Source organism: Lepidochelys olivacea, assembly GCF_965140295.1.
Source record: "Lepidochelys olivacea isolate rLepOli2 genome assembly, chromosome: 3".
In the NCBI taxonomy this organism is placed as follows: Eukaryota; Metazoa; Chordata; order Testudines; family Cheloniidae; genus Lepidochelys; species Lepidochelys olivacea.
Genome location: NC_140413.1, coordinates 105,813,157 through 105,839,853, shown reverse-complemented (window position 1 = coordinate 105,839,853; position 26,697 = coordinate 105,813,157). Strand labels below are relative to the sequence as shown.

Below are 26,697 nucleotides of genomic sequence, written 5' to 3'. Positions count from 1 at the left end.
CAAGAAAGGGGAAGATGAGAATTCAACAATAAAAAAAATAAAAGTCATTCTGCCGGGTTAACTCTAATACCGGATCTTTTTTTCTTTCGTGCTGGTGAAAGTTGCTAGATTGAGAGCACGGGCAAGTGAAGTTTATCTACAAGGCAGGTACAGTGCAGGCAATGGAAGTGCATGCTTCACCACGCGATCGCCCCAGTGTGCTTTAGCCCTGGCAGGAAGGGATTGCTCCCTCAAAAATCTGAGGCTGAGCATTACTCCTGCCCAGCCACAGAACTCTTTGTGTAACTGCGCCCCACTTTGTGGAGTGGCACTCACACCTTTAAGGGAGATTCCGGAGGCAGGAGGGCAGGAAAGTGCTTGGCAGCAGAGTTCCAGTTAAGTCACTCTCCCAGAGGTCTGGAAGGGACGAGGAGCCCTAAAAATGGGGTGGATTTCACATAAATGGACTGACTCCCCCTGTGCAAAATGCCACAAGGTGCATAGGCACCGACTCCATGGGTGCTCCGGGGCCACCAGCAGCCCCCCTGTCAGCACCTCTCCCTTCCCGCAGTGCTTCCTGCCCTCCCGTGGGCCCTGCTGATCAGCGCCTCCCCCTCCCTCCCAGAGCCTACTGCCTGCCACGGATCAGCTGTTTCACGGCATCAGGAGGGCGCAGCACGCTCGGGGGAGGGGGCGGAACTGAGCAGAGAAGAGGCGGGGTGGGGGTGGGAAGAGGTGGGGCAGAGCAGGGTGGGAAGAAGCTGCGTGAGGTGGGGCCTTGGGGGAAAGGGTGGAGTGGGGTCGGGGCCTGGCTGGAGCCCGGGGGAGCACCCCCCAGCAGATTAGAAACTTGGCGCCTATGATAAGGAGACAGTCTCCTCCTTAGTATCTGACTGCATCCATTTGGGGGGATTTGTTGGATATTCAGACTCAGGCTTCATTGCATACTAATTATGAACCCAAGTAACAGGATAAGCATCTGTCTTGGATGGTTTCAGACACAACAAATCCTGCATCTTGGCAGGAGGTTAGACTAGATGACCCTGCAGTTCCTTCTAACCCTATGGTATGGTTCTATGATTCGAATATGTATTCCAGTGGGGTGATCTATTCTGTCATTCCAGCTAACAGCAACTAGCCTTCCACCCCTCTTCCCCAAGCAAAAACACAAAAGCCAAAACTTTCATATGAGATATTAAAAGCTAACATTATGAACACCTCTCTGAGTAGGAGAATAGCCCAGCAAGAAAGAGGTTAACTCTCTCCTCTGGCTAACGGAAGGACCACGGTTGCCTCCCAGGAGTGCAGGGATTTACAGGGAGGAGGGCTGGGCCATCTGTGAGGAATCAATTAATCATGCCTACCTCCCCACCCCCACTCACACACTATAAAAGGGAACAGGAAAGCAACTAAGTCTGTAAATATGAATCAGGGTAGAAGAATCTCTCCAAGAATAATTAGATAAGAACTGGGCAGGGACTTCATTTTACTTTCTGGAATTTAGCAGAAAGGAGACATAGTTCATGCTTTTGCTGTGGATTCTGGCTGAAGAAAACATTCTCACATGTGTGTTAGGCTTTTAAAGAGGCATAACATTCTTTACACAAAGTTTTCTGCTTTGCAATCAAGTGCACCACAAATATTTACAAACCCAGGTTACATCTGAAGAACTGTTTCCTGCTACAGCCTCCTGCAGGCCCACCCTCAGCTGCTGCTCTGCAAGCAGGCATTTTACTAATGAAAATAATTATTTATTGTTTATTTGTAATACAATACTGCCTGAAGGCCTCAACTGAGATTGGGGCCTGGGTGTGCGAGGCACTGCACAAACATAGAAAAAGTCAGTTCCCGTGAATTTACAATCTAAGGAGAAAAGACAGAGAGTAGTAGAAAGGAAAAAGTATTGGTCTCCCCATTTTACAGATGGACACCTGAGGTGCAGAGAGATCTCACGACTTGCCCAAGTGCTGGCAGCTGAATAAAGATCTTCTTAGTTCCAGAGTTGATCACAGTCTCAATAACATCATCAGTAATCTGCCCCTCAGGCAAGCAAATATAGAAAAGCCATACCAGTGGCAATGGAGAAGAAAATGCAAAGGGACCCAGACAGATTAGAAATGTAGGCAAGTAATAGCAAAACATGAATCTATTTTGGACAATGCAAGTTAATATAATGAGGGCTGGGGAGAATAATCCAAACCAGCAATTTTCAATGGGAGGTAGACTCCTGGAAAGCAGGAATGCTGCAAGAGATTTAAGAATGCTTCTTAGACTATAATCAGATATGAGTTTGAAGTGTAATGGGCAGAAGAAATAGTTAATACAATGCCAGATTCAGGTTCATACTCAACATATATTGAATAGCACAGTATGCCACAAGCAGTCTCACTCACTCAGCTGTGCAACAAGGGTATCAGAATCTGGACCACAGAGTAGGGCTGCATGTGCAGAGGCATCATATCACAGAGCAAGGAGACAACAGTACTTAGATTGTAAACTCCTTGGGGCAGGAAATGTCTGATTGTTCTGTATTTGTACAGCACCTAGCACAATGGGGTCCTGCTCCATGATTGGGGCTCCTAGACACTATTGTAACACAACAAATAACAACCACAATAATAATAATAATAATAATAATAAATCATTAATAATAAATAAAATAACTCACCATAAGCTCTGGGACAACCATCCCTGGGAATGTGGCATTTAGTTCTGGGCATGTTGTTATCAGAAATGTACTGAGAAATTGGAGAGAGTTCAAAGAAAAGCAATAAAAAGAGTTAGAGGGCTGGAGGCATTCATTTGTGAAGACAGAGTAAAAAGAGAATGACTGTATGGTTAAGTAACAGCTAAGAACTGCCCCGCACAGACACAGGAATCTATCCATACAGAGCTGCTTGCAGAACCAGGACCTAAGAATTGAACAAGAAAAACATTCCAGCCACATTATCCCCCCAAGTTACTCCATTTTACTGTGAATTCACAACTGCTTGCTTAACCTTTGTCACACAGGAACATAGGAACTGTCACAGTGGCTCACCAGCAGAGCTCTGTCTAGTTCAGTATTCAGGCTCCGTCAGTAGCCAGTATCAGGTGCCTCAGAGGAAAGTGTCAGAACCTGCAATAGACAAATGTGGGATAATCTATCCCCCACATTAAGTCTCATTCTGGTCTCCAATAGCTAGAGGTTGGCTTAAACACTGAAGCAAAAGGTTTAGTATCCCTTCCAAATTTTTGTTATTAATTATAACTCTGGATATTCTTGTTATTCATAGAAATCTCCAGGCTCTTTTACAATCTTGCTAAATTCTTGGCTTCAGTGACTTCCTGTGGCAATGTGTCCCACAGTTTAATTATAAATTTTCAGTTTTCTACGTTTTAATGTCATTAAGACAGTGAGAACAAAAGTTCCATCTTTATTTTCTCTGTACCAGTGGTTCCCAAACTCCCCCCACCCCACCTCCAAGGTTCCTTTCGGCATCCTACCAAGTGTTGTGGACGCCTTTCATTTCTGGTCCTACTGGAACACCCCCACAGTGTGGGAATGCTCCTCGTAGTGTAGAAATGTTCCCACCAATGTGGCCTCACGTGCACTGTGTGCGAAGGTTACGCTGTGCAGAGGACACCATTTTGAGAACAAATTGGCGTCCTCTATGTGGGTAAAGTGCCAAAATGCCATTCTAGCACATTCTGACCCTAGTTCAAGGGATGGACCCCACCATGTAACCTATGGCAGATCCCCAGGAGTTCGGGGACCCCCACTTTGGGAACCACTGCTTTATACCCATTGAGTTTATTGCCATTTTATTCCCAAACTGGTTGAATACTGCGTGCAGTATTGGTCCCTCCATCTCAGAAAATATACTGCAGACTAAAGGGGGTGACAGAATGACCAGTGACATGGAGAAACTCTCTTGTGAAGAGTGATTGAAAAGATTAGGATTGTTTCTCTTAGAAAGGAGGCCCATAAGAAGGGACATGACAAAAGTGTATAAAATAATCATAGAATCATAGAATCATAGAATATCAGGGTTGGAAGGGACCCCTGAAGGTCATCTAGTCCAACCCCCTGCTCGAAGCAGGACCAATTCCCAGTTAAATCATCCCAGCCAGGGCTTTGTCAAGCCTGACCTTAAAAACCTCTAAGGAAGGAGATTCTACCACCTCCCTAGGTAACGCATTCCAGTGTTTCACCACCCTCTTAGTGAAAAAGTTTTTCCTAATATCCAATCTAAACCTCCCCCACTGCAACTTGAGACCATTACTCCTCGTTCTGTCATCTGCTACCATTGAGAACCAGTTTGGGAATAAAAATCATTCAAGAAATATATGTTTGCTGATGATGTTTTAAAGAAAGTCACACCAGTGAATTGGTTGAAGTCACTTAAGCACTTGGATTCAGAGACTGTTGAAGTGATAATCTCACTTTTAACAGCAGTAGCTTCTTCTGGCAGTGCAGAAAGAATAGTTTCTTCCTTTGGACTAACTCATTCCAAATTGAAAAATCGTTTGGGACCTGAAAAGGCAGGAAAGCTTGTTTTTCTTTTCCAGATTATGAACAAACAGGAAAATGAAGGTGAAGACCACTGAGTTAGCTGCAGAAGCCAATATTTTAAGTTTCTCATGTTGACCTGGCTGACCTGGCAGACATAGTTGATTTAATTTTGGGTTTGTTTTTTTAAAAAAATATTTCATTTAACTATTTTAGTTAAAAATAATTTTAACAAAAACAAACCTGATTTTAAAAAACTTGAATGTTTAACTAAATCCCCAGCCCATTTGAACCAGTCACTTAGGAAATCAATGGGGATAATGTATGAGATTTGTTTAGGCACTTAGCAGATTCCTGTGCTTTCTGCTGGATAAATATCAGCAAAAAAGAAGACGCTATCAAACTGGTAGAAAACCTAGCTTCTAACATGTCCTTGGATTCTAGAATCAATGGGAGGCTTTGTAAGGGAGATGTTCACAGATTTCTGGAAGAACAATCGCAGGCATGAGTTCATATCATTATTGTCCTTCTACTCTACCCTGGATGTCAAGTGCAAGCTAGATACAATATATTTCATGGAAGAGACTATCTCCAGGAATCTTTGGAAGTGCAGAAAAGTCTAGTGAAACCATAACAAAAGCCACATTAGCACCAAGTCCCAACAAGACCAGACACAGAAGGAATTATTTGTGGGAATTGCACTATTTGTGAGTGTCATAAAAAGCATCCAGACAGACTGGACCTTTCCCCATCATCTCAGAGCAGGACTATCTAGAAAAAATTAAGTTTGCTGTTATATCAGGAGAAGAATATCTCCATGACTGGAGATGCCAGGGAAGATCCTTGACTGTCCTGGGCAAGAAACCAAGAAGCTATCTGAGGCAAGCTCTGACAGAAATTGCAACTGTCTACTTGAGTTGTCCATTACCCAGTGTGTACGCAAAGCACTTCTTCAGCTTTGTTAATGATTGTTACTGAAAGAAGAACCCTGCTTAGTACTGCAAATTAGAATTGTCTCTGTTCTGAAGCAGATTAAGCTGGCTGTATCTGCAACCCTTATTTTCATCGGCTAGAAGGAAGCTAGTTCAGAAAAAAGGAAGGATTACTACTGCTGCAATTTTCAAAGCAGTCCAGGAGATTTTGATTCACAGTTTCTATTAAAATTCATTGGAATTGGGCTTTAATCCCTTACTCCACTTTGAAAATCTCATTTTACATGTAGCCACAATGTGGATTACGCTCTCATTTTATGAAACTACTGTGGATGTGCCCACACTCCTATAATATCTGACTGCAGCATGACTAGCTAGCAGATACAAACTGAGGGAATAATGGTGGGGAAGCGGTGCCTTTTCTTTCACTAGGAATAGGATCAAGCCCTGGAATAACTACTGTGTATGTAAAAACAACGAGGAGTCCTTGTGGCACCTTAGAGACTAACAAATTTATTTGGGCATAAGCTTGCATGGGCTAAAACCAACTTCATTAGATGCATGGAGTGAAAAATACAGTAAGCAGAATATAAATTATAGCACATGAAAAGATGGGAGTTGCCTTACTGAGAAGGGGGTCAGTGCTAACGAGCCAATTCAATTAAGATGAAAGTGGCCTATTCTCAACAGTTGACTAGAAGGGAGGGGAAATTACTTTTGTAGTGCTAACAAGGCCAATACAATCAAGGTGGCCCATTTCCAACAGCTGACAAGAAGGTGTAGTATCAGCAGAGGGAAAATTACATCCACTCTCAGTCTTTATTTAGGCCTAATTTGATGGTGTCCAGTTTGCAAATTAATTCCAGTTCTGCAGTTTCTCGTTGGAGTCTGTTTCTGAAGTTTTTTTATATTACTGTATATGTAGTACTGCAAATCTATCTGCAGTACATTTATCATTAGTGGCATATTAAGGAATGAGCCATTGTATCATCCAGTCCAGTGACCCAAAGGGGGCCTTAAAATATTTGGTCTAATAAAATATTCCTCTATCTCCATTTGTGAATCAATGGGAATGCCTGGTGTTCAGTTCAGGATCAGATCCCGTGCATACTCTCTCTCTCTCTCTCTCTCTCTCTCTTCTATCTCAGATCCCCTTGCCAATTCTTTCCAACAAAACTAAGTAACTGACATATGTTATGTGTTCAGGGTAGGACTTAGACTGACTGTGGCTCTGATTGATCAGAAACATAGGGTCTTAATATCACTCTTATTAGGGAGCGATTCAGGAAATTAAGGTCCATAAAAGGAGAGAGAGAGGTTCCACTGGAAAAATATTTTTGGGAAGAACATAATAATGACCTTACTGGGTCAAACCAATGGTCCATCTAGCCCAGTATCCTGTCTTCTGATGGTAGGCAGTGCCCGCTGATTCAGAGGGAATGAACAGAAGAGGACAATTTCAAATGATCCATCCCATCGTCCAGTCCCAGCTTCTGGCAGTTAGAGGTTTAGGGACACTCAGAGCATGGGGTTACATCCCTGACTATTTTGGCTAATATCCATCAATGGCCCTAGACTCCATGAGCTTACCTAATTCTTTTTTGGACCCAGCTATTCTTCTGGCCTTCACAACATCCCCTGGCAACGAGTTCCACAGGTTGACTGTGTGTTGTGTGAAGAAGTAGTTCCTTTTGTTTGTTTTATACCTGCTGCCTATTAATTTCATTGTTGACCCCTAATTCTTGTGTTATGTGAAGGGGTAAACAATACTTCCTTATTCACTTTCTCCATGCCAGTCATGACTTTATAGATCTCTATCAGGTCCCCCACCTCCTTAGTCATCTCTTATCTAAGCTGAACAGTTCCAGTCTTTTTAATCTCCCGAAGTTTGGAAGAGTTTACATACCTCTGTTCCTTTTTGTTGTCCTTCTGTGTACTTTTTCTAATTCAAATACATCTAACAGCTAATTTAGCCCTACCGTTTTGTATGTATAATTGGAATTATTTTTTCCAGTGCACTTTACTTTGCATTTATCAACACTGAATTTCATCTGCAATTTTGTTACCCAGTCACCCAGGTTAGTGAGATCCCTTTATAACTCTTCAGTCAGCTTTGGACTTAACTAGTGGGAAAAATTTTGTGTCATTGGCAAATTTTGCCACCTCACTGTTCAGACCCTTATCTAGATAATTTATGACCATATTGAACAGTACAGGTCCCAGTACAGATTCTTGGGAGACCCCACTATTTACCTCTCTCCATTGTGAAAACTGACCATTTATTCATGCCCCTTGTTTCCTGTGTTTTAACTATTTATTGAGCCGTGAGAGGATCTTCCCTCTTAACCCACGACTGCCTTATTTGCCTAACAGCCTTTGGTGAGGGACCTTATCAAAGGCTTTCTGAAAATCCAAGTACACAATATCAACTGGATCACTCTTAAACAATGACATCCTCAAAGAATACTAAAAGACTGGTGTGGAACGAATTCCCTACAGTTTGAATGAATTTGGCTGGTATTGAAGTTAAGCTTATTTCACTGTAATTGCCAGGGTCACCTCCAACCTTTTTTAAAAAACTGCATTGCATTTACATTAGCTACCTTCCAGTCATCTGGTACAGAGACTGATTTAAGCCACAGATTACATACCATAGTTCGTAATTATGCAGTTTTATATTTGAGTTCCTTCAGAACTCACAGTGAATGTCATCTGGTCCTATTGACTTATTGCTGTTTAATTTATCAATTTGTTTGAAAATCTCTTCTATTGACACCTCAATCTGGGACAGTTCCTCAGATTTGTCACCTAAAATGAATAGCTCAGCTGTGGGTATCTCCCTCACATCCTCTGAAGACTGATGTACAGAATTCAATTAGCTTTTCTGGCACAGTCTTGTCTTGTCTTCCTTGAGTTCTCCTTTGCCATCTCAGTTGTCCAGTGGCCCCACTGATGGTTTGGCAACCTTCCTGCTTTTGATGAATTTACAAAAAATTGCTGTTTTTTTAATGTCGTTAGCTAGTTGCTCTTCAATTATATTTTTACACTTGACTTGCCACAGTTTATGCTCCTTTCTATTTTCCTCAGTAGGATTTGACTTCCAATTTTTTCACGATGTCTTTTTGCCTCTAACTGCCTCTTTTACTCTGCTATTTAGCTATGGTGGTATTTTTGTTGGTCCTCTTAATGTTTTTTTTTTTTATTTGGGGTATTCATATAATTTGAGCCTCTACTATGGTGTTTTTAAATAGTCTCCATGCAATTAGCAAGTATTTCATCCTTGTGATTGTTCCTTTTAAGTTCTATTTAACTAACTTCCTCATTTTCGTGTCCTTTGGGGCATTGAGGCCTGGATTGGATAGTACATTGACTCATGCCTTGCTATGTCAATTAAGAAGCATGTTTTCTTCTCCTTGATATCTCGTTGCCTAATGATTTGCCTTCTGCTGATATTTCTGTGGCTTTTCTCCCTTCATGTTGATATTTGCTTAAAGAGGGAAGATCTTTTTGGGAGAAATCTTGACCCTAATGAAGTTAATGGCAAAACTCCTATTGGGGTCCCAATGGGATCAGGAGTTCACCATTGGGTGTCCAATAGAAAAAAAACCAGTGGTGTCCAGGATAATGAGGTAAGAGATCCTCAGAACCATGTGTGGAGAGATCTCCTAGAAAAAAGAATGACTTGTATGTGAATGCCAGAGAAGAGGGTATCTTCACAACCAGCCATTGTTCCAAATTGGGTGATTATAAATAAGAATAGCTATAAAAATAGTTTAAGATGAAGCATGCTATAAAAGCTCAGTAAATATGTTTACTTTTCCTCAAAAACGTAAAGGATTTAGTTAGGATAGGACTTTCATCTTAAAGGGAACACATTAGAGGGGGCATGTTGCTCCTCAGATTCTTATTTTCCTGTTGGATATAAGAATAATCTTTGGAAGCGCTGTGCAGTTACATTATGTAAGTGGTAGCAAACGTTAAGTGGTTGATAATTTCTGTATTATTTAACTATCAACGGTCAACAGGAGTCAACTGTCACTCAGTACCTGACAGGAGTTCTTTTGCATTGTGTTTTCCTTTCACCTAAGTGAAATCACTTAGACCAGCCAGAGCTTTTGAAAATCTATAAAATTCTTTTGGCTATTGTTTACATTGTGACAAATTCTGCCTTGGCTTATCAGCTTGCACTGATTTCAGTGGGAGCTGTGTGTGTATCAGCAATGATAGAATTTGACCCAACTGATTTTTTTTTTTTCCAGGTGGTGATGTGATTAAAGCATCAAATTTACTTTAACACCAGAAATTTGTTAACTGCTGCATTGGGCCCTCAACTGTGGTGAATCAAAATGTACTACATGGTATGTAAACCTGCCCCTTGAGAAAAAATGATGTATTTGAAGTAACACCCTCCCTCCCCACACTCTATATGGAGAGAGAAAATCAGCAAATGGATCAGCAGAAGGGTTAACATGAAATGCTCTCGGGCAGGAAAGCAGTGGAAGTATTTGCATAGAATAGCATCTGGAGCCTATGTGTAGTCAAATACTTCCAGAGGGAAAGCAGTTTTCCACATTCATTACAGCCTAGTAAGGAAGAGGAGAAAAGGAACAAGGGAGGATAGAAAAGGAACAGGGGACTCCTTTTGTATCTGTGCCCAATATGGTTTCTTTTGATTTTTCATTCTCCATAGTCAAGGGCTCCCCATGGGTTCTCATCCGTTACCCAGGCATTGCCATACCTGCCTCCCTGTGTGAAAGTGGCTCAGCTGCCGGCTCTGGATGAGGCTAACAGATCACATCTATCTCCCTGGCATCCACTGAGCGCACAGGGCTCCAAGGATCAAGCCCTGGACAAGAACACAAAAGCAGGTCTGTATAGAAGCAGCCAATCTTCTATATTGTCCATTGCTCATTTTGCGACCATTGGAGGTCAAAACTATCCAACAGTCCTGCTTTCACTGTGTGTGTGTGTGTGTGTGTGTGTGTGTGAGAGAGAGAGAGAGAGAGAGATTGCAAGTACAATATTGTTTTACTCTATTATTTTGTTAATTAATTATTAAAATAATGACAGTTCAAAAGCACTGTGCAAAAATGCAGAATGTATATACCCCTGTTAATTCTGAACTACAGCTACTGTGAACAAAAAAAGGCTGAAATAATGTCCATTCACATATGAATAGATGATAACAGCTGCCTGTTCCGACCTCGCACGCGTAAAGGGGATAGGGAAGTTAATAAATAAGTAAATAGAAATGCCTGCTTAGAGAGGGTAGGTCTGTTGTGCAGTGGCAGGAACAGGAAAAAGTTATGTTGAGCAACAAGAAAAAAGCTAATTGAAATAAAGGAAACAAGCTCATTAATGACAAGGGAAAGGGAATACATCTTTGAAAAAATGGTTTGAGCCAGGGAGTGTGTGTGTGGGAGGAGGGGGGGTAATTTACAAAAAAAATTTTTTTAAAAAATCTTGATCACCTAGAAGCAAACTTTCTTAGCATATGTTTGTAGATTAAAATGATAATTCAGTTTTTAGATTCCTCGCAGCATATTTTCCTTTTTGGAAAGTGCTCAGTAAAATTATAGCCTTTATATGCCTACAGTCAAGTTCATCAATAATTAAGAAGTAATTCATTTGCACTTGGTCCAAGAATGTCACACATTTTACAGATCTGAACTAATTATCTGATGGGGTGAAATTGTCCTGATAAAAATAGAGAACACTCTGGCCTTTCGGGTTTCAACTGATTCCTGTTCGCTGTTCATGGACACCAGGAATTTTTTTTCAGTTTTGTAGTTTGTTCATGGACTCTCTCTGTGTGACGTTTGATCTTTCTTTCTTTTTTTCTTTGGCTAATTTCAGAGGCTTCCTTTTGTGCAGCTAAATGATTCTTTAAAAGAATCTGTTATATTGACTATCAAAAATGTATTAGTCTAGTCATGGGAGAGGTCAGGTTTGATTTCTATGCCTGGTATACTTTTTAATATTGTGACCTCTGATAACACCATATTTACTTCAGTGCTTACTGTCCTGTTCTTTTTTTTCTTTCTTTCTTTCCTACTTTCTTTCTTTTTCTCACTCTCCTTCTTCATTTGTCCTCACTTTTCTGTTTCCTTTTTTGCTTACTCTCTTTCACCCCATCTTTTTTCGGTCTCTGCAACCCCTCCTTTTCCTTCTCTTCCCACTCACTCTATAGAGCTTTTCAGTCTCTGAAAATGGACCACTGAAGAAAGATTTGCTGTCCCATTCGTTCCGCACTGCCCCCATAAAAAGCAAATATTTTCAGGTTGACTGAAAGTTTAACTTTGTTATTTTTTTTATTTTTAAAGAAAATCCAGCGTGACATGGCACGCGTTGGTGCCCTTGCCACTTAACAAATTACTTGTTTTTTTGACCTAAGTTAAATGCTGTGCAAATTTCCCTTGTCCACACTTTCATTGTGTGCAGACTTCCCTGATAAAGAATAAAGAGCTAACTTGTTGGGACTTTGTAAGGCAAACTTCAGTAGTTTACGACAGATTCCTCCCCCCACCTACCCCATATCTTTCAAGATAAAGGGCCAGATCCTCAGCTAATGAAAACTGGCATAGCTGCGTTGACTTTAGAGGAGTTATGCCAATTTGCACCAGCTGAGGGTCTGGGCCAATGTGTTCAGGCCCTGCTGTAGGTATAGTAACTCCTAAGGCTGAGATACTAATATTGTGATTTCAGAACTGAAAGTGCCAATTAATTCCTCTCCATTAGGTAAGATGTCATTTAGCAACTATATCGTACATTCTGACGCACTACGAAAATCCAGAGGATGTACACAACTAGCCTTGAAAATCTCACATCTTCTTACGTTTCCAAGGAGAACATCTGCCCTTTCATTTTTCCAATATTTTTACAGACAAAGTCACTTTCCTGCAATCAGTTCAGGGTTGAATCTAATGAAGCTGTACCTACAGATTGATATGAGGATCATGTTGTGATTCCTTCTCTTTCTTCATTGTGGATGCAACTTCTAAATAGGGCCTGTTAAAATATCAGCCACACACCCCTGCATGGGAGATTATTGTTCAGGGTTTCTTTTTAAGGACATAAACTCTATTGAAGACCTGCAGAAGCATAGAACTCCCTTCAGTTTTGTAACTCTTACCTTACAAAACAATAACTTCCTTTAATTTATATACTTATGCCATTCGTCCACTAGGTCCTAAATATTGAACTGGTCATGCATGGGATTGCCCCTTTCAGTGGACCCCTTTTTATTTTCGCTAACGTGCCATTTAATTTTCAAAAGAGAGAAATATTGTATAGTTATAAATCTCTCCTCTTTCTTTACCAGGCCCATCGTCCATCTCATTTTATATGAAGTTCTACCTCTCAGAAGTGATTTAGAGTTGGGGAGGGTCAGCCTGCCACACATTTCCTGGCAGGTGGTCCAACATGGAAAGCTAAAGCCGAGCAGACCCAAGGTGAGTTAAAGTCTCTTTCTGTAACATAACTGTTGTGTTTCATTGTTTTCCTTTTCTAGGCTTCTATGACAGCCTTCCTGCATGACAGATTGCAGTCCTAACAATGAACCCTTTGTGTCCTCACACCACTCTGTAAATCTCAGTTTACACCAAATCCCACCCCTCCAACAACACTTTTCTGAAAGGAAGGTAAAAAATAAACACATGACATATATAAAATGTATTTGTTCCTTGATGATGAAATGGCCTTCTTTAAGTAGGAATGCCTGGGACAATGAAAGGACTTTGTGTATCAATTACAGCTGGGATCATACCCTGAAAACGTTATTGTGAGCATTCACTAGAATTTAAAAATGATCTTGCTTTTGGCCTTGCTGTTCCTCTCTTGTTTAATTCACTTCCCACAGACATATAAGTGGTCAGGTTTCAATTGCACAAGGTGAACTTTAAGCTTGCATGCTTGAGTAATCACACCAGAAATGGCATAGTTTGTTTAAAATGGGACACTGCTTATTAACTCAGAGGGTGGACAGGGCTTCCCAAAACCCCTTTCCAGAGCTCTGGCACAGAGGCAATTAAATCAGCCACACAAGGTATTACTGCACCCTTCAGAATTCACACAGTTGTTTTGTGTGACTGTTATGGAAGAAATTGCATTTAAATTTTATACCCAGTCAGCAAAGTAGAGGCCTCCTCTTCACCCCACTCCAGCCCCAGAATCATGTCTTGGCTATTCTATATGGCTCTATTGAGACTTACAATTTTCTATATTTTCCTAATTTCCCCTTACATTTCTGCCTCCCCATGAGAGATTCAAAGCTCCAGTCAACCCCTTAGTCTGAGTTTAAGAGATACATTCATTCATTCAGATAATGGGAACAATACTGTTTGACTTATGTGACCAATCACAACTAACCAACAGTGATTGATTTTTAAATACTGAGAACTGAATACTTGCTGGCAATTGTTTGTAATCAAGTCCAGAGAGTAGAAAAAAAAGTAACTTAGTAAATTTAACTTATGAATAAATTCAAGGAAATCATGATCTATATAGTCATTCACATTTCTTGAAGTCACTGAATGATTTATATTTGCTTTTATGTGTTCATTCCGCTCTAGAACTGACTGACGAGGGTGTCTGAATACTTCAGACATTTTTCTTCAGGGAATTAAAGTATCAAAACCTTCAAGAAACCACTAGCGAGAGAAGAGGAGGGGAAAGTCTTTTAGAACTAAAAATCTGTGCTAATAATAAAGTCTGGAAGCCTGTTCCTCTTACATGTGGTGGTAACTGTTACTGCAATATGGGCTGTTCTTTGTCCCATCCCATTCATTGCCACCCTCAGAAAAAAATCAGAGCTTTATGGCCCGCTGAAGTCACTAGTTATATTCAGAAAGGGTACAAAAGGTGCAATTATGGACACTAAGATGGTGTAATTTGCAATTTGAGGGAGCCAGAAAAAAGATGCTATAAACCACACCATATCATGAATATGATCCAGCATGTCTAGGTCAGGGCAGAGACATACATTTGGGTCTGTATGAGAACTTTACACTGCTACTACTTATGCCAGAGGTCTTCATATAAGGCCAGGTGGAGAAACTGAACAGTTCTAGTAAGAGTTGAAGTTCATCGAGGTTTGGCACTAAGGCCCATCGAGTTCATGCAGGTGCTTGATGCCCTCATAGAAAACATCCAGAGAGTGGTACCCTGGGGAATGCTTTTTGCAGATGATGTAGTGCTTATTGGGGAGAACAAAAAGAAAGGAGAAGAAAATTTAGAGAGATGGAAGTGCATACTCAACAGAAATGGCATGGAAATCAGCAGAAATAAAACAATGCATAAGGGCTGTAGATTCAATGATACCTTACAGGAAGACAACAAGCCTATAAGTCGGGGGGACGGGGAGGAAAGCCACTACCAATTGTACAGAAATTTGAGTACCTAGGTTCAATAGTACAGGATAATGGTGAATTCAGTGATGAACTTATAAGCAGAACAGCAAAAGCATGGACTAAATGGAGAGAAGTGAGCAGAGTGATCTGTGATAGGAAAATTCCTTATGAAATAGAAAAGTAAGACCTACAAGATGTAATTAGGCCTGCACTTTTGTATGGTTCCGAATGCTGGGCACTAAGGAAGAGACTGGAGCAGATCTTGAATATAGTGGGAATGAAAATGTTAAGATGGACACTTGGGATGGCCTATGTTCAGAATGAATGAAACAGGGGAAAAGAGAAGGTGGTGCCAATTATAGAAAAGCTGAGGGAATCCAGACTTAGATGGTTTGGATGAAAAGAAGATCAGAAAAATATACAGAAAAGAGAGTGGTCAACTTAGAAGCGGAGTGTTAGAGAAGGGTCAAAAGACCCAACGCTAGCTGGATGGTTATCATACAAAAAACCTTTGATCAGCTGTGGCGTTTCAGAGGAAGTGCTTCAAGACAGACTGGAATGGAAAAGAAGGACTGGAAGAGCTGACCCCATATAGATGAGACTAAGGCTAGAAGAGGAGATAGATAGATAGATAGATAGATAGATAGATAGATAGATAGATAGATAGATAGGACTAATCCTATGCTCTTCAAATTCAGAGGGAGATTTACTTTGATTTCAAATATATGAAGAGTCAGTATTGTCAAACTGTTGCTATTCAAGGGTTGTTATTGTGGGGATTCATTTTACACTCCTATTTTGTGCACTTTATGCTCTCTGGTCTCTCTGGTCTTCTCTCTTCCTATCCCTCATTTCTGTGTTTCTTATAGGACAAAAAATTGTTAAAACAGAGATGATATTGGTCTGAGTCACCCAATGTGAGGATGCAATGTACATACCCAGAAGCAGTCAGAAAACTAGGCTTATAAAGTCAGCTCCACTGCTGTTGTGCTGGGAGAGGAGACGATAAAAGTGAGTCCAGAACAAAGACCTTGCTTTCCTGGTCTGTTGCACAATTAGTGGAGAAAAAGAGAGGCAGTTGGACTTCATGCTCAGGAAAAATGGATAACTCACCTCCCAAAACATGGGCCGATATGCTAGCCCCAAAGCAAAGTAGAAATCTTACAAAGAAACTTACATATGACAAACATTCTTCAGTACCAGTGTGAGTCTGAATGGCTGGTTCAAGACAAGTGGCCCAAACCCAAAAAATACAGCAAGTCATTTGTCTGCAGGGGTATAAGCAAAAAGAAGAGTTCACATGTGGCTTCATGCTTCTGTTAAATCTGGTGGACAGTAATACATACATGAAATTATTTACTGCCTACAAAACACTTGACAATGGTTAGGCAGCTGGTATACTGTGACTGCTGCTTGTTATGCTAATCATAATAGTCTCAATGCTACTTGTGCTGCTCCCCCATTTGTTTATTGTACCCACCTGTTTTCTCTCATCACATACTAAGATAATAAGCTCTTTGGGACTCCATATGTGTGTGTGTGCAATGTTAGCACAATGGGTCCAGGTTTGGGGTTTCTAGTTCAATACATAATAATCAGGAATAACATTTATAGATGCATCTGATCCCAATTGGGCAGCTCTTTCACACACTGACTTTCAAGGGTTATTGCACCATTTTGCAGAGTGTTGCACATGAGGATGATGTGTGTGACCAAAAGGAAGCTGAATCATGCTAAGTGCACACATCATCCCAAATGTGTGAGTCAGTGGTAAAGCAGCGATTTATACGTCAGTCACCAGGCAGTAAATGTTCCAGGCTGTTGGCTCTGCACCACCCAGATCCTTCAGAGCAAACGTTCTCAAGAAACATGCAGCCCAACACAAGACAAAGGTAGAAAAGGACCACATTGTGCTTCTGAACTAATCTGGAGTGTGACTTATTCCCCTTCCCACCTGCAAATGATTAGGCCCTCATTTTGTCCATCGGTGATAGCCAGAGTCGATCAGTGATAGCCATGGCTATATACAAGTACAGGGCTTGGTTTTCAGAGAATGCATTTTAAGGGATTACAGTTGGGTGGAAAATTTCAATGAAAAACAGAACAAAATGTATTTTTTTTCTATTTTCCAGCCAGCTCTAGCCATGTTGCATTACTCCTTGGTGCAGGGAAATCTCTATCCTCTGTTGCATATGCAACATATCATCAAAATAAAAAAAGATCTCCACCAAAACAATGAGGGTTGAGGTAACAGGCCACCCAGAAACCAACTGCTAGAGTGGACAACGTAGCAGACCGGGGGTAACTGGGGCCTGATGTGAGGCGCAATCATGAAACCTGGTTCATTTCTCACTGTCCTTTCCCCTTGTTGATGTTCCCTTTCTCTGCAAATTAAAATGCATTAACACTCACAGTCTGTGCTGTTAACAGGGTGGAAACAGAAGCAGTAGAAGAGCTGCTTAAGTATATGAACCCAGTTCAGACATTGCTGAATAATTTCAAGTCTGATTTCCAAGATGCAACATTCTGAAAAGAGTTTGAGCAGGATTGTAGGGCAACCAAAGAAGAGACTGCCGAAAAACAATCTAGCCTAGGTTTGAGAGATCAGTTCTCTCTCTTGGTTGCTGGACTATGATCACTACCATGGTATCTATTATTAAAATGGGCATAAGGTGGTCTCTGTATTTGCATCTTCTGCCCCCATTCTGAAGGGAGTGGTGGTGGTGTTTATTTCAGTTAGCTAGTTTAATACACCATTTTGGTGGGGTTGTTAGAGGAAGGCTAGGTCAAACAAAAAACAAAAAGCCCAATTCATTATATTTTCATTAGAGCTGTGAGAGCTTCAACAGTTCTGCTCTGAGGTTTCGTGTACATGTGCCACGACATTTTATTTTGTGTTCTAAACCAGCTTACATTGTGAGAAGCATAGTTCTGGGGCATCCTCACCTAGCACTAGCTGTTATTGTTCACTGTGGCACTTCTTTCCTGGACGTTGGGTAGGACTCTTTAAACTTAGAAATGTGGCATGAGCACCAGTGCTCATAACTCAGTCTTTTGTCTTGTCTGAAAGATGTCACCTACATCATCAAATAGTCCTTACCCATGTGAGGGTATTAGTTCAGTACTAATTCAGAGAGAAGAGCAACACCTATCAAATCACCAGCTTCACTTTCTGCTGCACACTACTGAAAATGTGTTGTGAAAACTGACACCATCTCGGCACAAGGGGGTGTGTCTGCAGTATAATTCTAGAAAAGACTTGTACTTAGGTAACTGAACTAGAATGACTAGCCTGAACCCTATAGCCTCCATGGGATAGACTTCTTAGCCAGATTCTTAATATGATTTGCACTGTCCTCCAAGGGAAAAGCGATCTCCTCTCAAGTAATGCTGTCTCTATAGTATATGCAGTAACATGAATTTGTGATCCTTTTAACACATTATTCCCATGCAAAGATAACAACAATTGAAGTAAGACATTTATTAAACACACTTTCTATTGTACAGAAGGTAGACGTCATGGGATAATATGAAGTCAGAAACAATGTGATGTCATTGGCAAACAGGATCTTATCAGTTATTCCAGTAATGTGCAAAAACAAATTTCCCAGTAACTTAGTTCTCTTTCTGGGCAATTTCAGCATGTTGTATAGAAGAGATGGTCAGCTTTTAATGATGCATTCTGCTAAGAAGCTAAGCTCTTCAGTATTAATTAACACTTGGAGAAAATTTAACCCGGATAATCAGATATTCAAGTAATTTGCTGCAGATTCTGTAAGTATAATACACCAGGTCCTAAAAAAAACACTGAACATGTATCTAGAAGTCTGATGCAATCCTAGCACCTAACTTAAAAAATAACCTCTGTTTTGTTTCTACTTCTGCTCATTGTAAGCTATTTGGGAAAGGGTCTGTATTTCTCTTTGTGAAATGTCAATGCACAGCAAATTGTTGGCTCTAAACAAATAGTGAATACTTACAACATTAAAAGTAATAAAACATCTCTCTTTCAACCCTCTTGTTGTGTGCATTATACCAACTCAGACATCCTTAAATGCAGCTCCACGGGACTTTGGACCAAATTCAGAGATGATAACTAAGGAGGTCTAAGTTGCATCTAAGCGAGTGGATGAATATTTTATGAGTCTAAGGCCATGTCTACACTTCTGAGTTTACAGCTGTACCGACACAGCTGTTGACATAATAAAACCAGCTCAACAAGCGGCAGCAGCTATATGGGTGGGAGAGCGTCTCCCACTGACATAGCACTGTGCACACGAGCACTTATGCCGGCAAAACTTAAGTCGCTTGCGGGGGTGTTTCGTCACACACAAAAATGACAAAAGTTTTGCTGACATAAGTGCTAGTGTAGACATGGCCTAAGGCTTGGTGTAACATATATACAGAAAGGGTCAGAACAAAGTGTAAAGTACACCAGTTTTCACTAATTTAAAACTGTAAATTTGTCCCATTGTCTATTAGCGTATAAATATGAGAGAAGTAAGTCATATATTGGAACTTACCATTGGAGTCTTTAAAAAAGTAGAACTAGGTGTTCTGTAGTTCATAGATTCCAAGGCCAGAAGGGATGACTGTGATCATCTGGTCTGACCTCCTGTATAAAACGGGCCAGAGAACTTCACCACAATAATTCCTAGAGCAGATCTTCAAAAAAAACCATCCAATCTTGAAATTGTCAGTGATGGAGAATCCACCACACCACTTGGTAAATTGTTCCAATGCTTAATTACTCTCACAGTTAAAAATTTACAGTTTATTTCCAGTCTGAATTTGTCTAGCTTCAACTTCCAGCCATTGGCTCATGTTCTACCTTTCTCTGCTAGATTGAAGAGCCCATTACTGAATATTTGTTCCCCATGTAGATACTTATAGACTGTAAGCAATCACCCCTTAACCTTCTCTTAGTTAAGCTAAATAGATGGAGTTTCTTGAATCTATCACTATGACACATGTTTTCTAATTCTTTAATCATTCTCATGGCTCTTCTCTGAACCCTATCCAATTTACCGACATTCTTCTTGAACTGTGGGCACCAGATCTGGATACAGTGTTCCTGCAGCAGTCACATCAGTGTCAAAAATAGAAGTAAAAAATAACCTCTCTACTCCTACTCAAGGTTCCCCTGTTTATACATTCCAGGATCACATTAGCTCTTTTGGCCACAGTGTCACACTGGGATCTCATGTTCAGCTGATTATCCACCACAACCCTCAAATCATTTTTGTGATATTGATTCCTCAGCTATTTATACTATATGTCCATTTATGAGTCTCTTCCATATAGACATTGGTTCAATTTCTCTTTTGAGAGATTTTCTAGATTTGGATTTGGGATTTTTTGTTTGGGGGAGTTGGGCTAGGGTTAGAGAAGAGGTAGAGAGGTGTAAGTAAGCACACCCTTTTTCGTGGCTTCTCAAGAAGATGTTTGAGAGTAAGTCCAGCCGGAAAGTTATTTAGATTGTAAGCTCTTTGGGGCAAGGACAGTTTTTTTTGTTTTGTATTTGTACAACACCTAGCACAGTGGGGTCCTGGTCTATTACTGGGGCTCCTACACATAATTGTAATAATAAGAATAAAGTGCTTAGGTGTAGAAGTAGGTGCAATTTAATTATTTTAAAAATATTTTTGGATCTGTTTCTTAGAATATTTGTGCTTTTGAATGTGCCCATTAAGCATGACAGAAAGTTCTCAGACCATTGCCTTTCCAGCACTGTGGGAGATAGTTTCAATTGATTGCATGTCATCTCACAGACAAGAGGTCATATACATGTGGTGCGAGATTTTGATTTGTGTTCCTTTCAGTGATCTGGCAACTGCACACTTATCCATGTATAGGAGTTTCTTGTCATTTTTTCCCTGACTTTCCCAGGGCTAATTTCCATTTTTTTTAAATAGCTCAAGACCAGATTGGCTACACCTTTTCCTGTTTGAGGAAGTATTCCTTTTTTGTTACATCTCCCAAGATTTGTTGTATTGTATATCAGCCTCATTTGCAACTTTGCATGCTGACATACAAGCATACAGGCAATGCGGCTGAGTAGTATGCACTGAAAGATGGGTACTCTTTTGTTGACCCCCATCAATTTTCAGTACTCAACCCCACTCTTCTTAATCAAAATCACTTCAAAGACCCAAAACAGATTGATTCACATGTGAACACTACCCAAACTGTCTTCCAAGGGGGGAAATACTTGTCTTATGATCCTTTGAACCCACTGTTGCCCGTTTACTTGTATTTACTTTGCATGGCCTATGGCTGAACCATGGAAATTAGAAAACAAACTCCTATTCAGCAAGTCATGTCAAAGGTGACCGCTATGCCAGAAAGTTGACTGTGGGACAAACATTCCCTCTGATCAGGAGGCCTTTTCTGCAGTGTTGCTGTCTCCACAGTTACATACCTGTCTGCAGAAACCTTTAGTTTATCTTGTCTATGTGGGAAGTCCTAGACGATGCCATCAATCTGAGAGATGAGAGGGATGCTCCCTTGACACTTCAACAATAGTTGGAGTGTGAAAGAAAAAAAATTAGCTCCCCTCTTGAACAAAGTTCTTTTGAACTGCACTATGTTCACAAAGAGCATCAGAGCCGTCATCATGTTCACATACAGGTTTTGTGCTGCAAAAATGAGAGATGAAGTGAGGGGGGAACTTCATGAATGTACTGAGGAGGTTTCTTAAGGATACACGGACGTGCACTGTGAATATATTTATAAAATAAAAATAAAATAAAAATGCAGGATCCCGCGGTGCTGGGTGGGGCTGAAGGCAAAAGTGTCCAATGAATACAGTGGGATTGTGTTTAAAAATCTATGTAACTAAAAACTACGGCCAACATTTTCAAATATAGGTGCCTTAAGTTGGGCACCTAACTCCATAATCAAGCCGCTAAATAAAGATGACCTGATTTTCAGAGGTGCTGAGTATCTAGTAGCCTCTACCTACAGTCATTGGTACTGATCCTGCAAGTGCCCTCTATTCCCCTTGACTGAAATGAAGGACTGAGTTCAAGCAGCTTTATCCTTGGTCAGATTGTTCCCTGATTCACTATTTTCATTCATTATTTAACTTAGCAGAGTGCCTAATTGGTCTTGGGCTGCTGATGCTGGAATTTTTAGTATAATGGCTCAGCATTGACCCCACTTCCTGGAATTTGACATTGGAAAATTAAACAAATCTTTATACAATATCATGCAGCTCTCAGGTACACTCTTCCAAAGGCTTCATTTAGAGAAGTCAAGTTATGTCTGAGGATTGCTGCTGAGCACAAGTGAAGATAACATCATCTGCTGATAGTAGAAGAGGATTTCCTAGGATTCTGTTACTTTTAGCATAGTCTCAGGAGCAGCTTTGAGAGCCCTGTCAAAATCTTGATGAGCTCTCCAGTACTATAGAGACAAGGTGGATGAGGTAATATCTTTTATTGGACCAACTTCTGCTGGTGCGGGACAAGCTTTTGAGACACACAGAGCTCTTCTTCAGGTCTGGGAAAGGTACTCCCAGCATCACCTCTAAATGTAAGGTAGAACAGATTGTTTAGCATAAGTAGTTAGCACATATTGTAAGGGACCATTCAAGGTAGAGTGTCCCGGTAATATCTCTGCAGTCATGGGACAAAAAGAGAGGGATGGAGGGTTACAGATTGTTGTAATAAGCCATAAATCCAGTGTCTCTGTTCAGTCCGCGATTTTTGCTGTCTGGCAGAGTTATGAATTTAAGCTCCCAGGCTTGCCTTTTGAAAGTGTTGTGTAGTTTTCCTTTGAAGATGAGGGCTGATTGGTCAGATATAGAGTGATCCCTTTGTGAAAAGTGTCACCCACAGGTGATAAGGTGTTTTTGTCTTTTATCAGTTTCCTGAGTGAGTTCATTCAAGGGTGTAGTGATTGCCTGTTTTCACCCACATAGTTGTTATTGTGGCATTTAGTGCACTGGCTGAGGTACACCACATGTTGTGATAGGCAGATGTGAGGATCCTGAAAGATATGTTAGCAAGAGGAAGACCAAGGACAGGATAGGCCTGTTATTCAATAAGGGGGGAAAACAATAACGGAAAATGTGGAAGTGGCAGAAGTGTTATATGATGTTTTTGTTTCAGTGTTTACCTAAAAGGTTAGTAGCGATTGGATGTCTAACATAGTGAACGCCAATGAAAATGAGGTAGGATCAGAGGCTAAAATAGGGAAAGAACAAGTTAAAAATTACTTAGACAAGTTAGATGTCTTCAAGGCACCAGGACCTGATGAAATACTAGAATACTCAAGGAGCTGACTGAGGAGGTATCTGCACCATTAGCAATTATATTTAAAAAGTCATGGAAGATGGGAGAGGATCCAGAGGACTAGAAAAGGGAAAATATAGTGCCCATCGATAAAAACAGAAATAAGGACGAACTGGGGAATTACAGACCAGTCAGCTTAACTTCAGTACCCAGGAAGATAATGGAGCAAATACTTAAGCAATCAGTTTGCAAACATCTAGAAGATAATAAGATGATAAGTAACAGCATGGATTTGTCAAGAACAAATCATATAAAACCAACTTAATGGCTTTCTTTGACAGGGTAGCAAAGATTGTGGATTGGGGGAAAGTGGTAGATGTGGTATATCTTGACTTTAGAAAGGCTTTTGAGACTGTCTCGCATGACCTTATAAACAAACTTGGGAAATACAACCTAGATGGAGCTACTATAAGGTGGGTGCATAACTGGTTGGAAATCCATTCCCAGAGAGTAGTTATCAGTGGTTCACAATCAAGCTGGAAGGGCATATCAAGTGGGGTCCTGCAGGGATCAGTTCTGGGTTGAGTTCTGTTCAGTATCTTCATCAATGCTTTACATAATGGCATAGCGAGTACACTTATAAAATGTGAGAATGATACTAAACTGGGAGGGGTTCAAGTGCTTTGAAGGATAGGATTAGAATTCAAAATAATCTGCACAAACTGGAGAAATGGTCTGAAGAAAATAGGATGAAACTCAATAAGGACAAATGCAAAGTACTCCACTTAGGAAGGAACAATCAGTTGCATACATACAAAATGGGAAATGACTCCCTAGGAAGGAGTAATGCAGAAAGGGACCTGTTGCAAAAAAAGCAAACATCATTCTGGGATGTGTTAGCAGAAGTGTTGTAAGCAAGACACGAGAAGTAATTCTTCCACCCTACTCCGGGCTGATTAGGGCTCAACTAGAGTAATGTGTCCAGTTCTGGGTGCCACATTTCAGGAAAGATGTGGACATATTGGAGAAAGTCCAGAGTAGAACAACAAAAATGATTAAAGGTCTAGAAAACATCACCTGTGAGGGAAGATTGAAAAAATTGGGTTTGTTTAGTCTGGAGAAGAGAAGAGAAGAGTTGAGTTTTCAAGTACATAAAAGGTTGTTACAAAGAGGTTGGAGAAAAAATATACTCCTTAACCTCAGAGGATATGACAAGAAGCAATGGGCTTAAATTTCAGCAAGGGCGGTTTAGGTTGGACATTAGGAAAAACTTCTGAACTGTCAATGTAGCAATTGAAGCAATCAATATAATGACCGAGCACTGGAATAAATTGCCTAGAGGTGCTGTGGAATCTCCATCACTGGAGATTTTTAAGAGCAGGTTAGACAAACACCTGTCAGGGATGATCTAGATAATGCTTAGTCCTGCCTTGAGTACAGAGGACTGGACTAGATGACCTCTCAAGTTCCCTTCCATTCCTATGATGCTATGATTCTACAATTTGTCCAGAAATTTGGCATATTGGGGAGCCATCCTAGTAGTCTTGGCTGTTCCCCTGGCTTGGAAAAAAGTGTTTATTGTTCAATGTAAAATTGTTATGTCTGAGGATGGATGAGTTTGGCAGTGTATTTGGTTTGGACATCTGAGTGTTGTCCATTGTCTTGTAAATATTTGAGGCAGGCAGCTAGGCCATCATTGTGAGGTTATTACATTATTTTGGGGTATAGAGAATTGATATCCATGGTGGAGAGGATGGTGTTCTGAGGGAGTTTGTTAATGTTGCAGAGTTTGTGGAGGAAGTCAGTTGTGTCCTGGAGGAAGCTGGCCCTTTGTGTGGTGAATGGTTTGAGAATGGCTTCTATGAATCCTGGTATTCCTTGAGTAAGAGTGCTGTGACCAGATATGATGGGTCTGCCTGGGTTCCCTTGTTTGTGTATATTGGGAAGCATGTAAAAGGTCCCTGGGTTGGGTTTATGGGGGATGAGTTTGTAGAGTTTCTCTTGGAGTTGTTTGGGGAAGGATTTGATGATACCCTTAAATGCCTGGATAAACTGTGGTGTGGGGTTTTCTTTGAGTTCTTTATAGCAGTTGTTGGGTGGCCTCATTAATATAGTCATCATGGTGGAGGACAACAATGGTGCCCCCTTTGACTGCTGGTTTGCTCACTATCTGGTGGTTAGATTTCAGGGACTGTATGGCTGGTCTCTCGGCAGTGTAGAGATTGTGATGGATGTGATGTTTGTTAAGGATTTCACAATCAGTTTTTTCCCTGAAGCAATCAATGTAATGATCAAGAGCGCGGTTTCATCTGCTCTGTGGTGTCCAGTCAGATGATTCTTTTTTTTTTTATGATTGTTGGCAGGAATGTGGTAATTGTGAGTGGAGTCATCATTGTTGCAAAAGAATTCTATGAGGCAAAGGCAGTGGAAGAATTCTTCTAGTTCTCCACATTTTAGTATGGTATCACGTTCTGTGGTGAGGCAGAAGTTGAGTCCCTTAGAAAGTACAGATAATTCAGCTCCAGTGAGGGGTAGTCTTGATAAACTGATGATGTTCAGGTGTCATGTAGTCTCCATGTGGTGAGTACTTGTGCCATGGTTTCTCCCAGATATGGAGTTCTCTGGGTTGTGGACTAGTTGTAATTGGTTCCACTTTTTGATTTTGTGTTAGATGGTTGTCATCAGGTTTTTTTTGATAGTTGTGTTGGATTGCTTGCATAATTTCCAGTTAACATTCCTGTTTTTTCCCCCTCTAGTGTGTGGGAGTATGAGATGATTTTTTTGTTTGAGGTGGTTCCTTCTTGGAAGATATCAAATTTAGCCATCTGAAATGGAAACTCCACAACATGAAGAAAAAAGAAGCAAAGCTTAACAGCGACATCTACTTCCTGAGCAAATGCAAGAAGCAAAACATCATCCCCAGAGGTCTCAATATGGCCCTTTTTGGCCATGGAGAGAGAAAAGAAAGTAGAAAATCCCAAATGAAATAGTAAAATATATGGGGGTACTTTCAAAAATAAGAGATCTTCTTCATTCTCTTTCTTTTTATTTTCTCTCTTGAATAGCATTGAGTCAGTGACACAATGACTCTGCAGGCTTCCCTAAACAAAGCACAGCTAGTGACTGTCCCTGCTTTCTAGAGCAAGTGTTCAACCGGTCCTCCCTGTGTAGTGTCTATACTCTAAGGCAAATGATCTGAAGAATGAGCCCTTGCCTGTTATATCCCATCTCTGAAATGTGTTGCATTGAGCGATATATGTTAGTCAGATGTGGCTCAATCCTGTTCTCACTGAAGTCATTGGAGTTTTATCTTTACAGTGCACTATTTGTGACCAGAGATGAGCTGAATATTTGCAGTGAAACTAGAAACCACACAAAATTCATCTGCTTTCAATGGCATCACACGCAAACTTGCAACTCGTATCATGTTCCTAAGAAGTCTCCCCAAGATTTGTGAACCTTTCATAAGAATCTAGGCTGAGCTTTCATTTTCCATACAGAGCTTATGGAACTCATGGTGCTGCAAGTTTTCAACACAAACGAGAGGAAGCCTGCCAGGGATTTCAGTTCAATTTTGCTTTGTATTTTGAGTGTTTGAAACCCAAATGCACAGCAGAACGTGTGCTGTTCAAACCCATGAGGAGTGAAACCCACGACAATGCCATGCAACCCTTGTGAAGAAAAAAACACTATGTTTCCCACAGCTCTGG

The 26,697-nt window shown here is 40.7% G+C and overlaps 1 protein-coding gene across 1 annotated transcript in view; it reads right to left on the bottom strand.

The window, feature by feature from the left end:
- The window catches only part of LOC311517881 (uncharacterized protein), a 40,473-nt gene extending 37,438 nt beyond the window's left edge, over positions 1-3,035 (bottom strand). Inside the window, exons 1-2 of the mRNA XM_084623124.1 lie at positions 3,020-3,035; positions 2,648-2,717 (exon numbers count right to left, since the gene is read on the bottom strand). Of these exons, the coding sequence (XP_084479250.1) occupies positions 2,648-2,699 (52 nt within the window). The 5' untranslated portion in view covers positions 2,700-2,717; positions 3,020-3,035. The remainder of the gene's footprint in view (positions 1-2,647; positions 2,718-3,019) is intronic.
- Between the last annotated feature and the right edge of the window lie 23,662 nt (positions 3,036-26,697).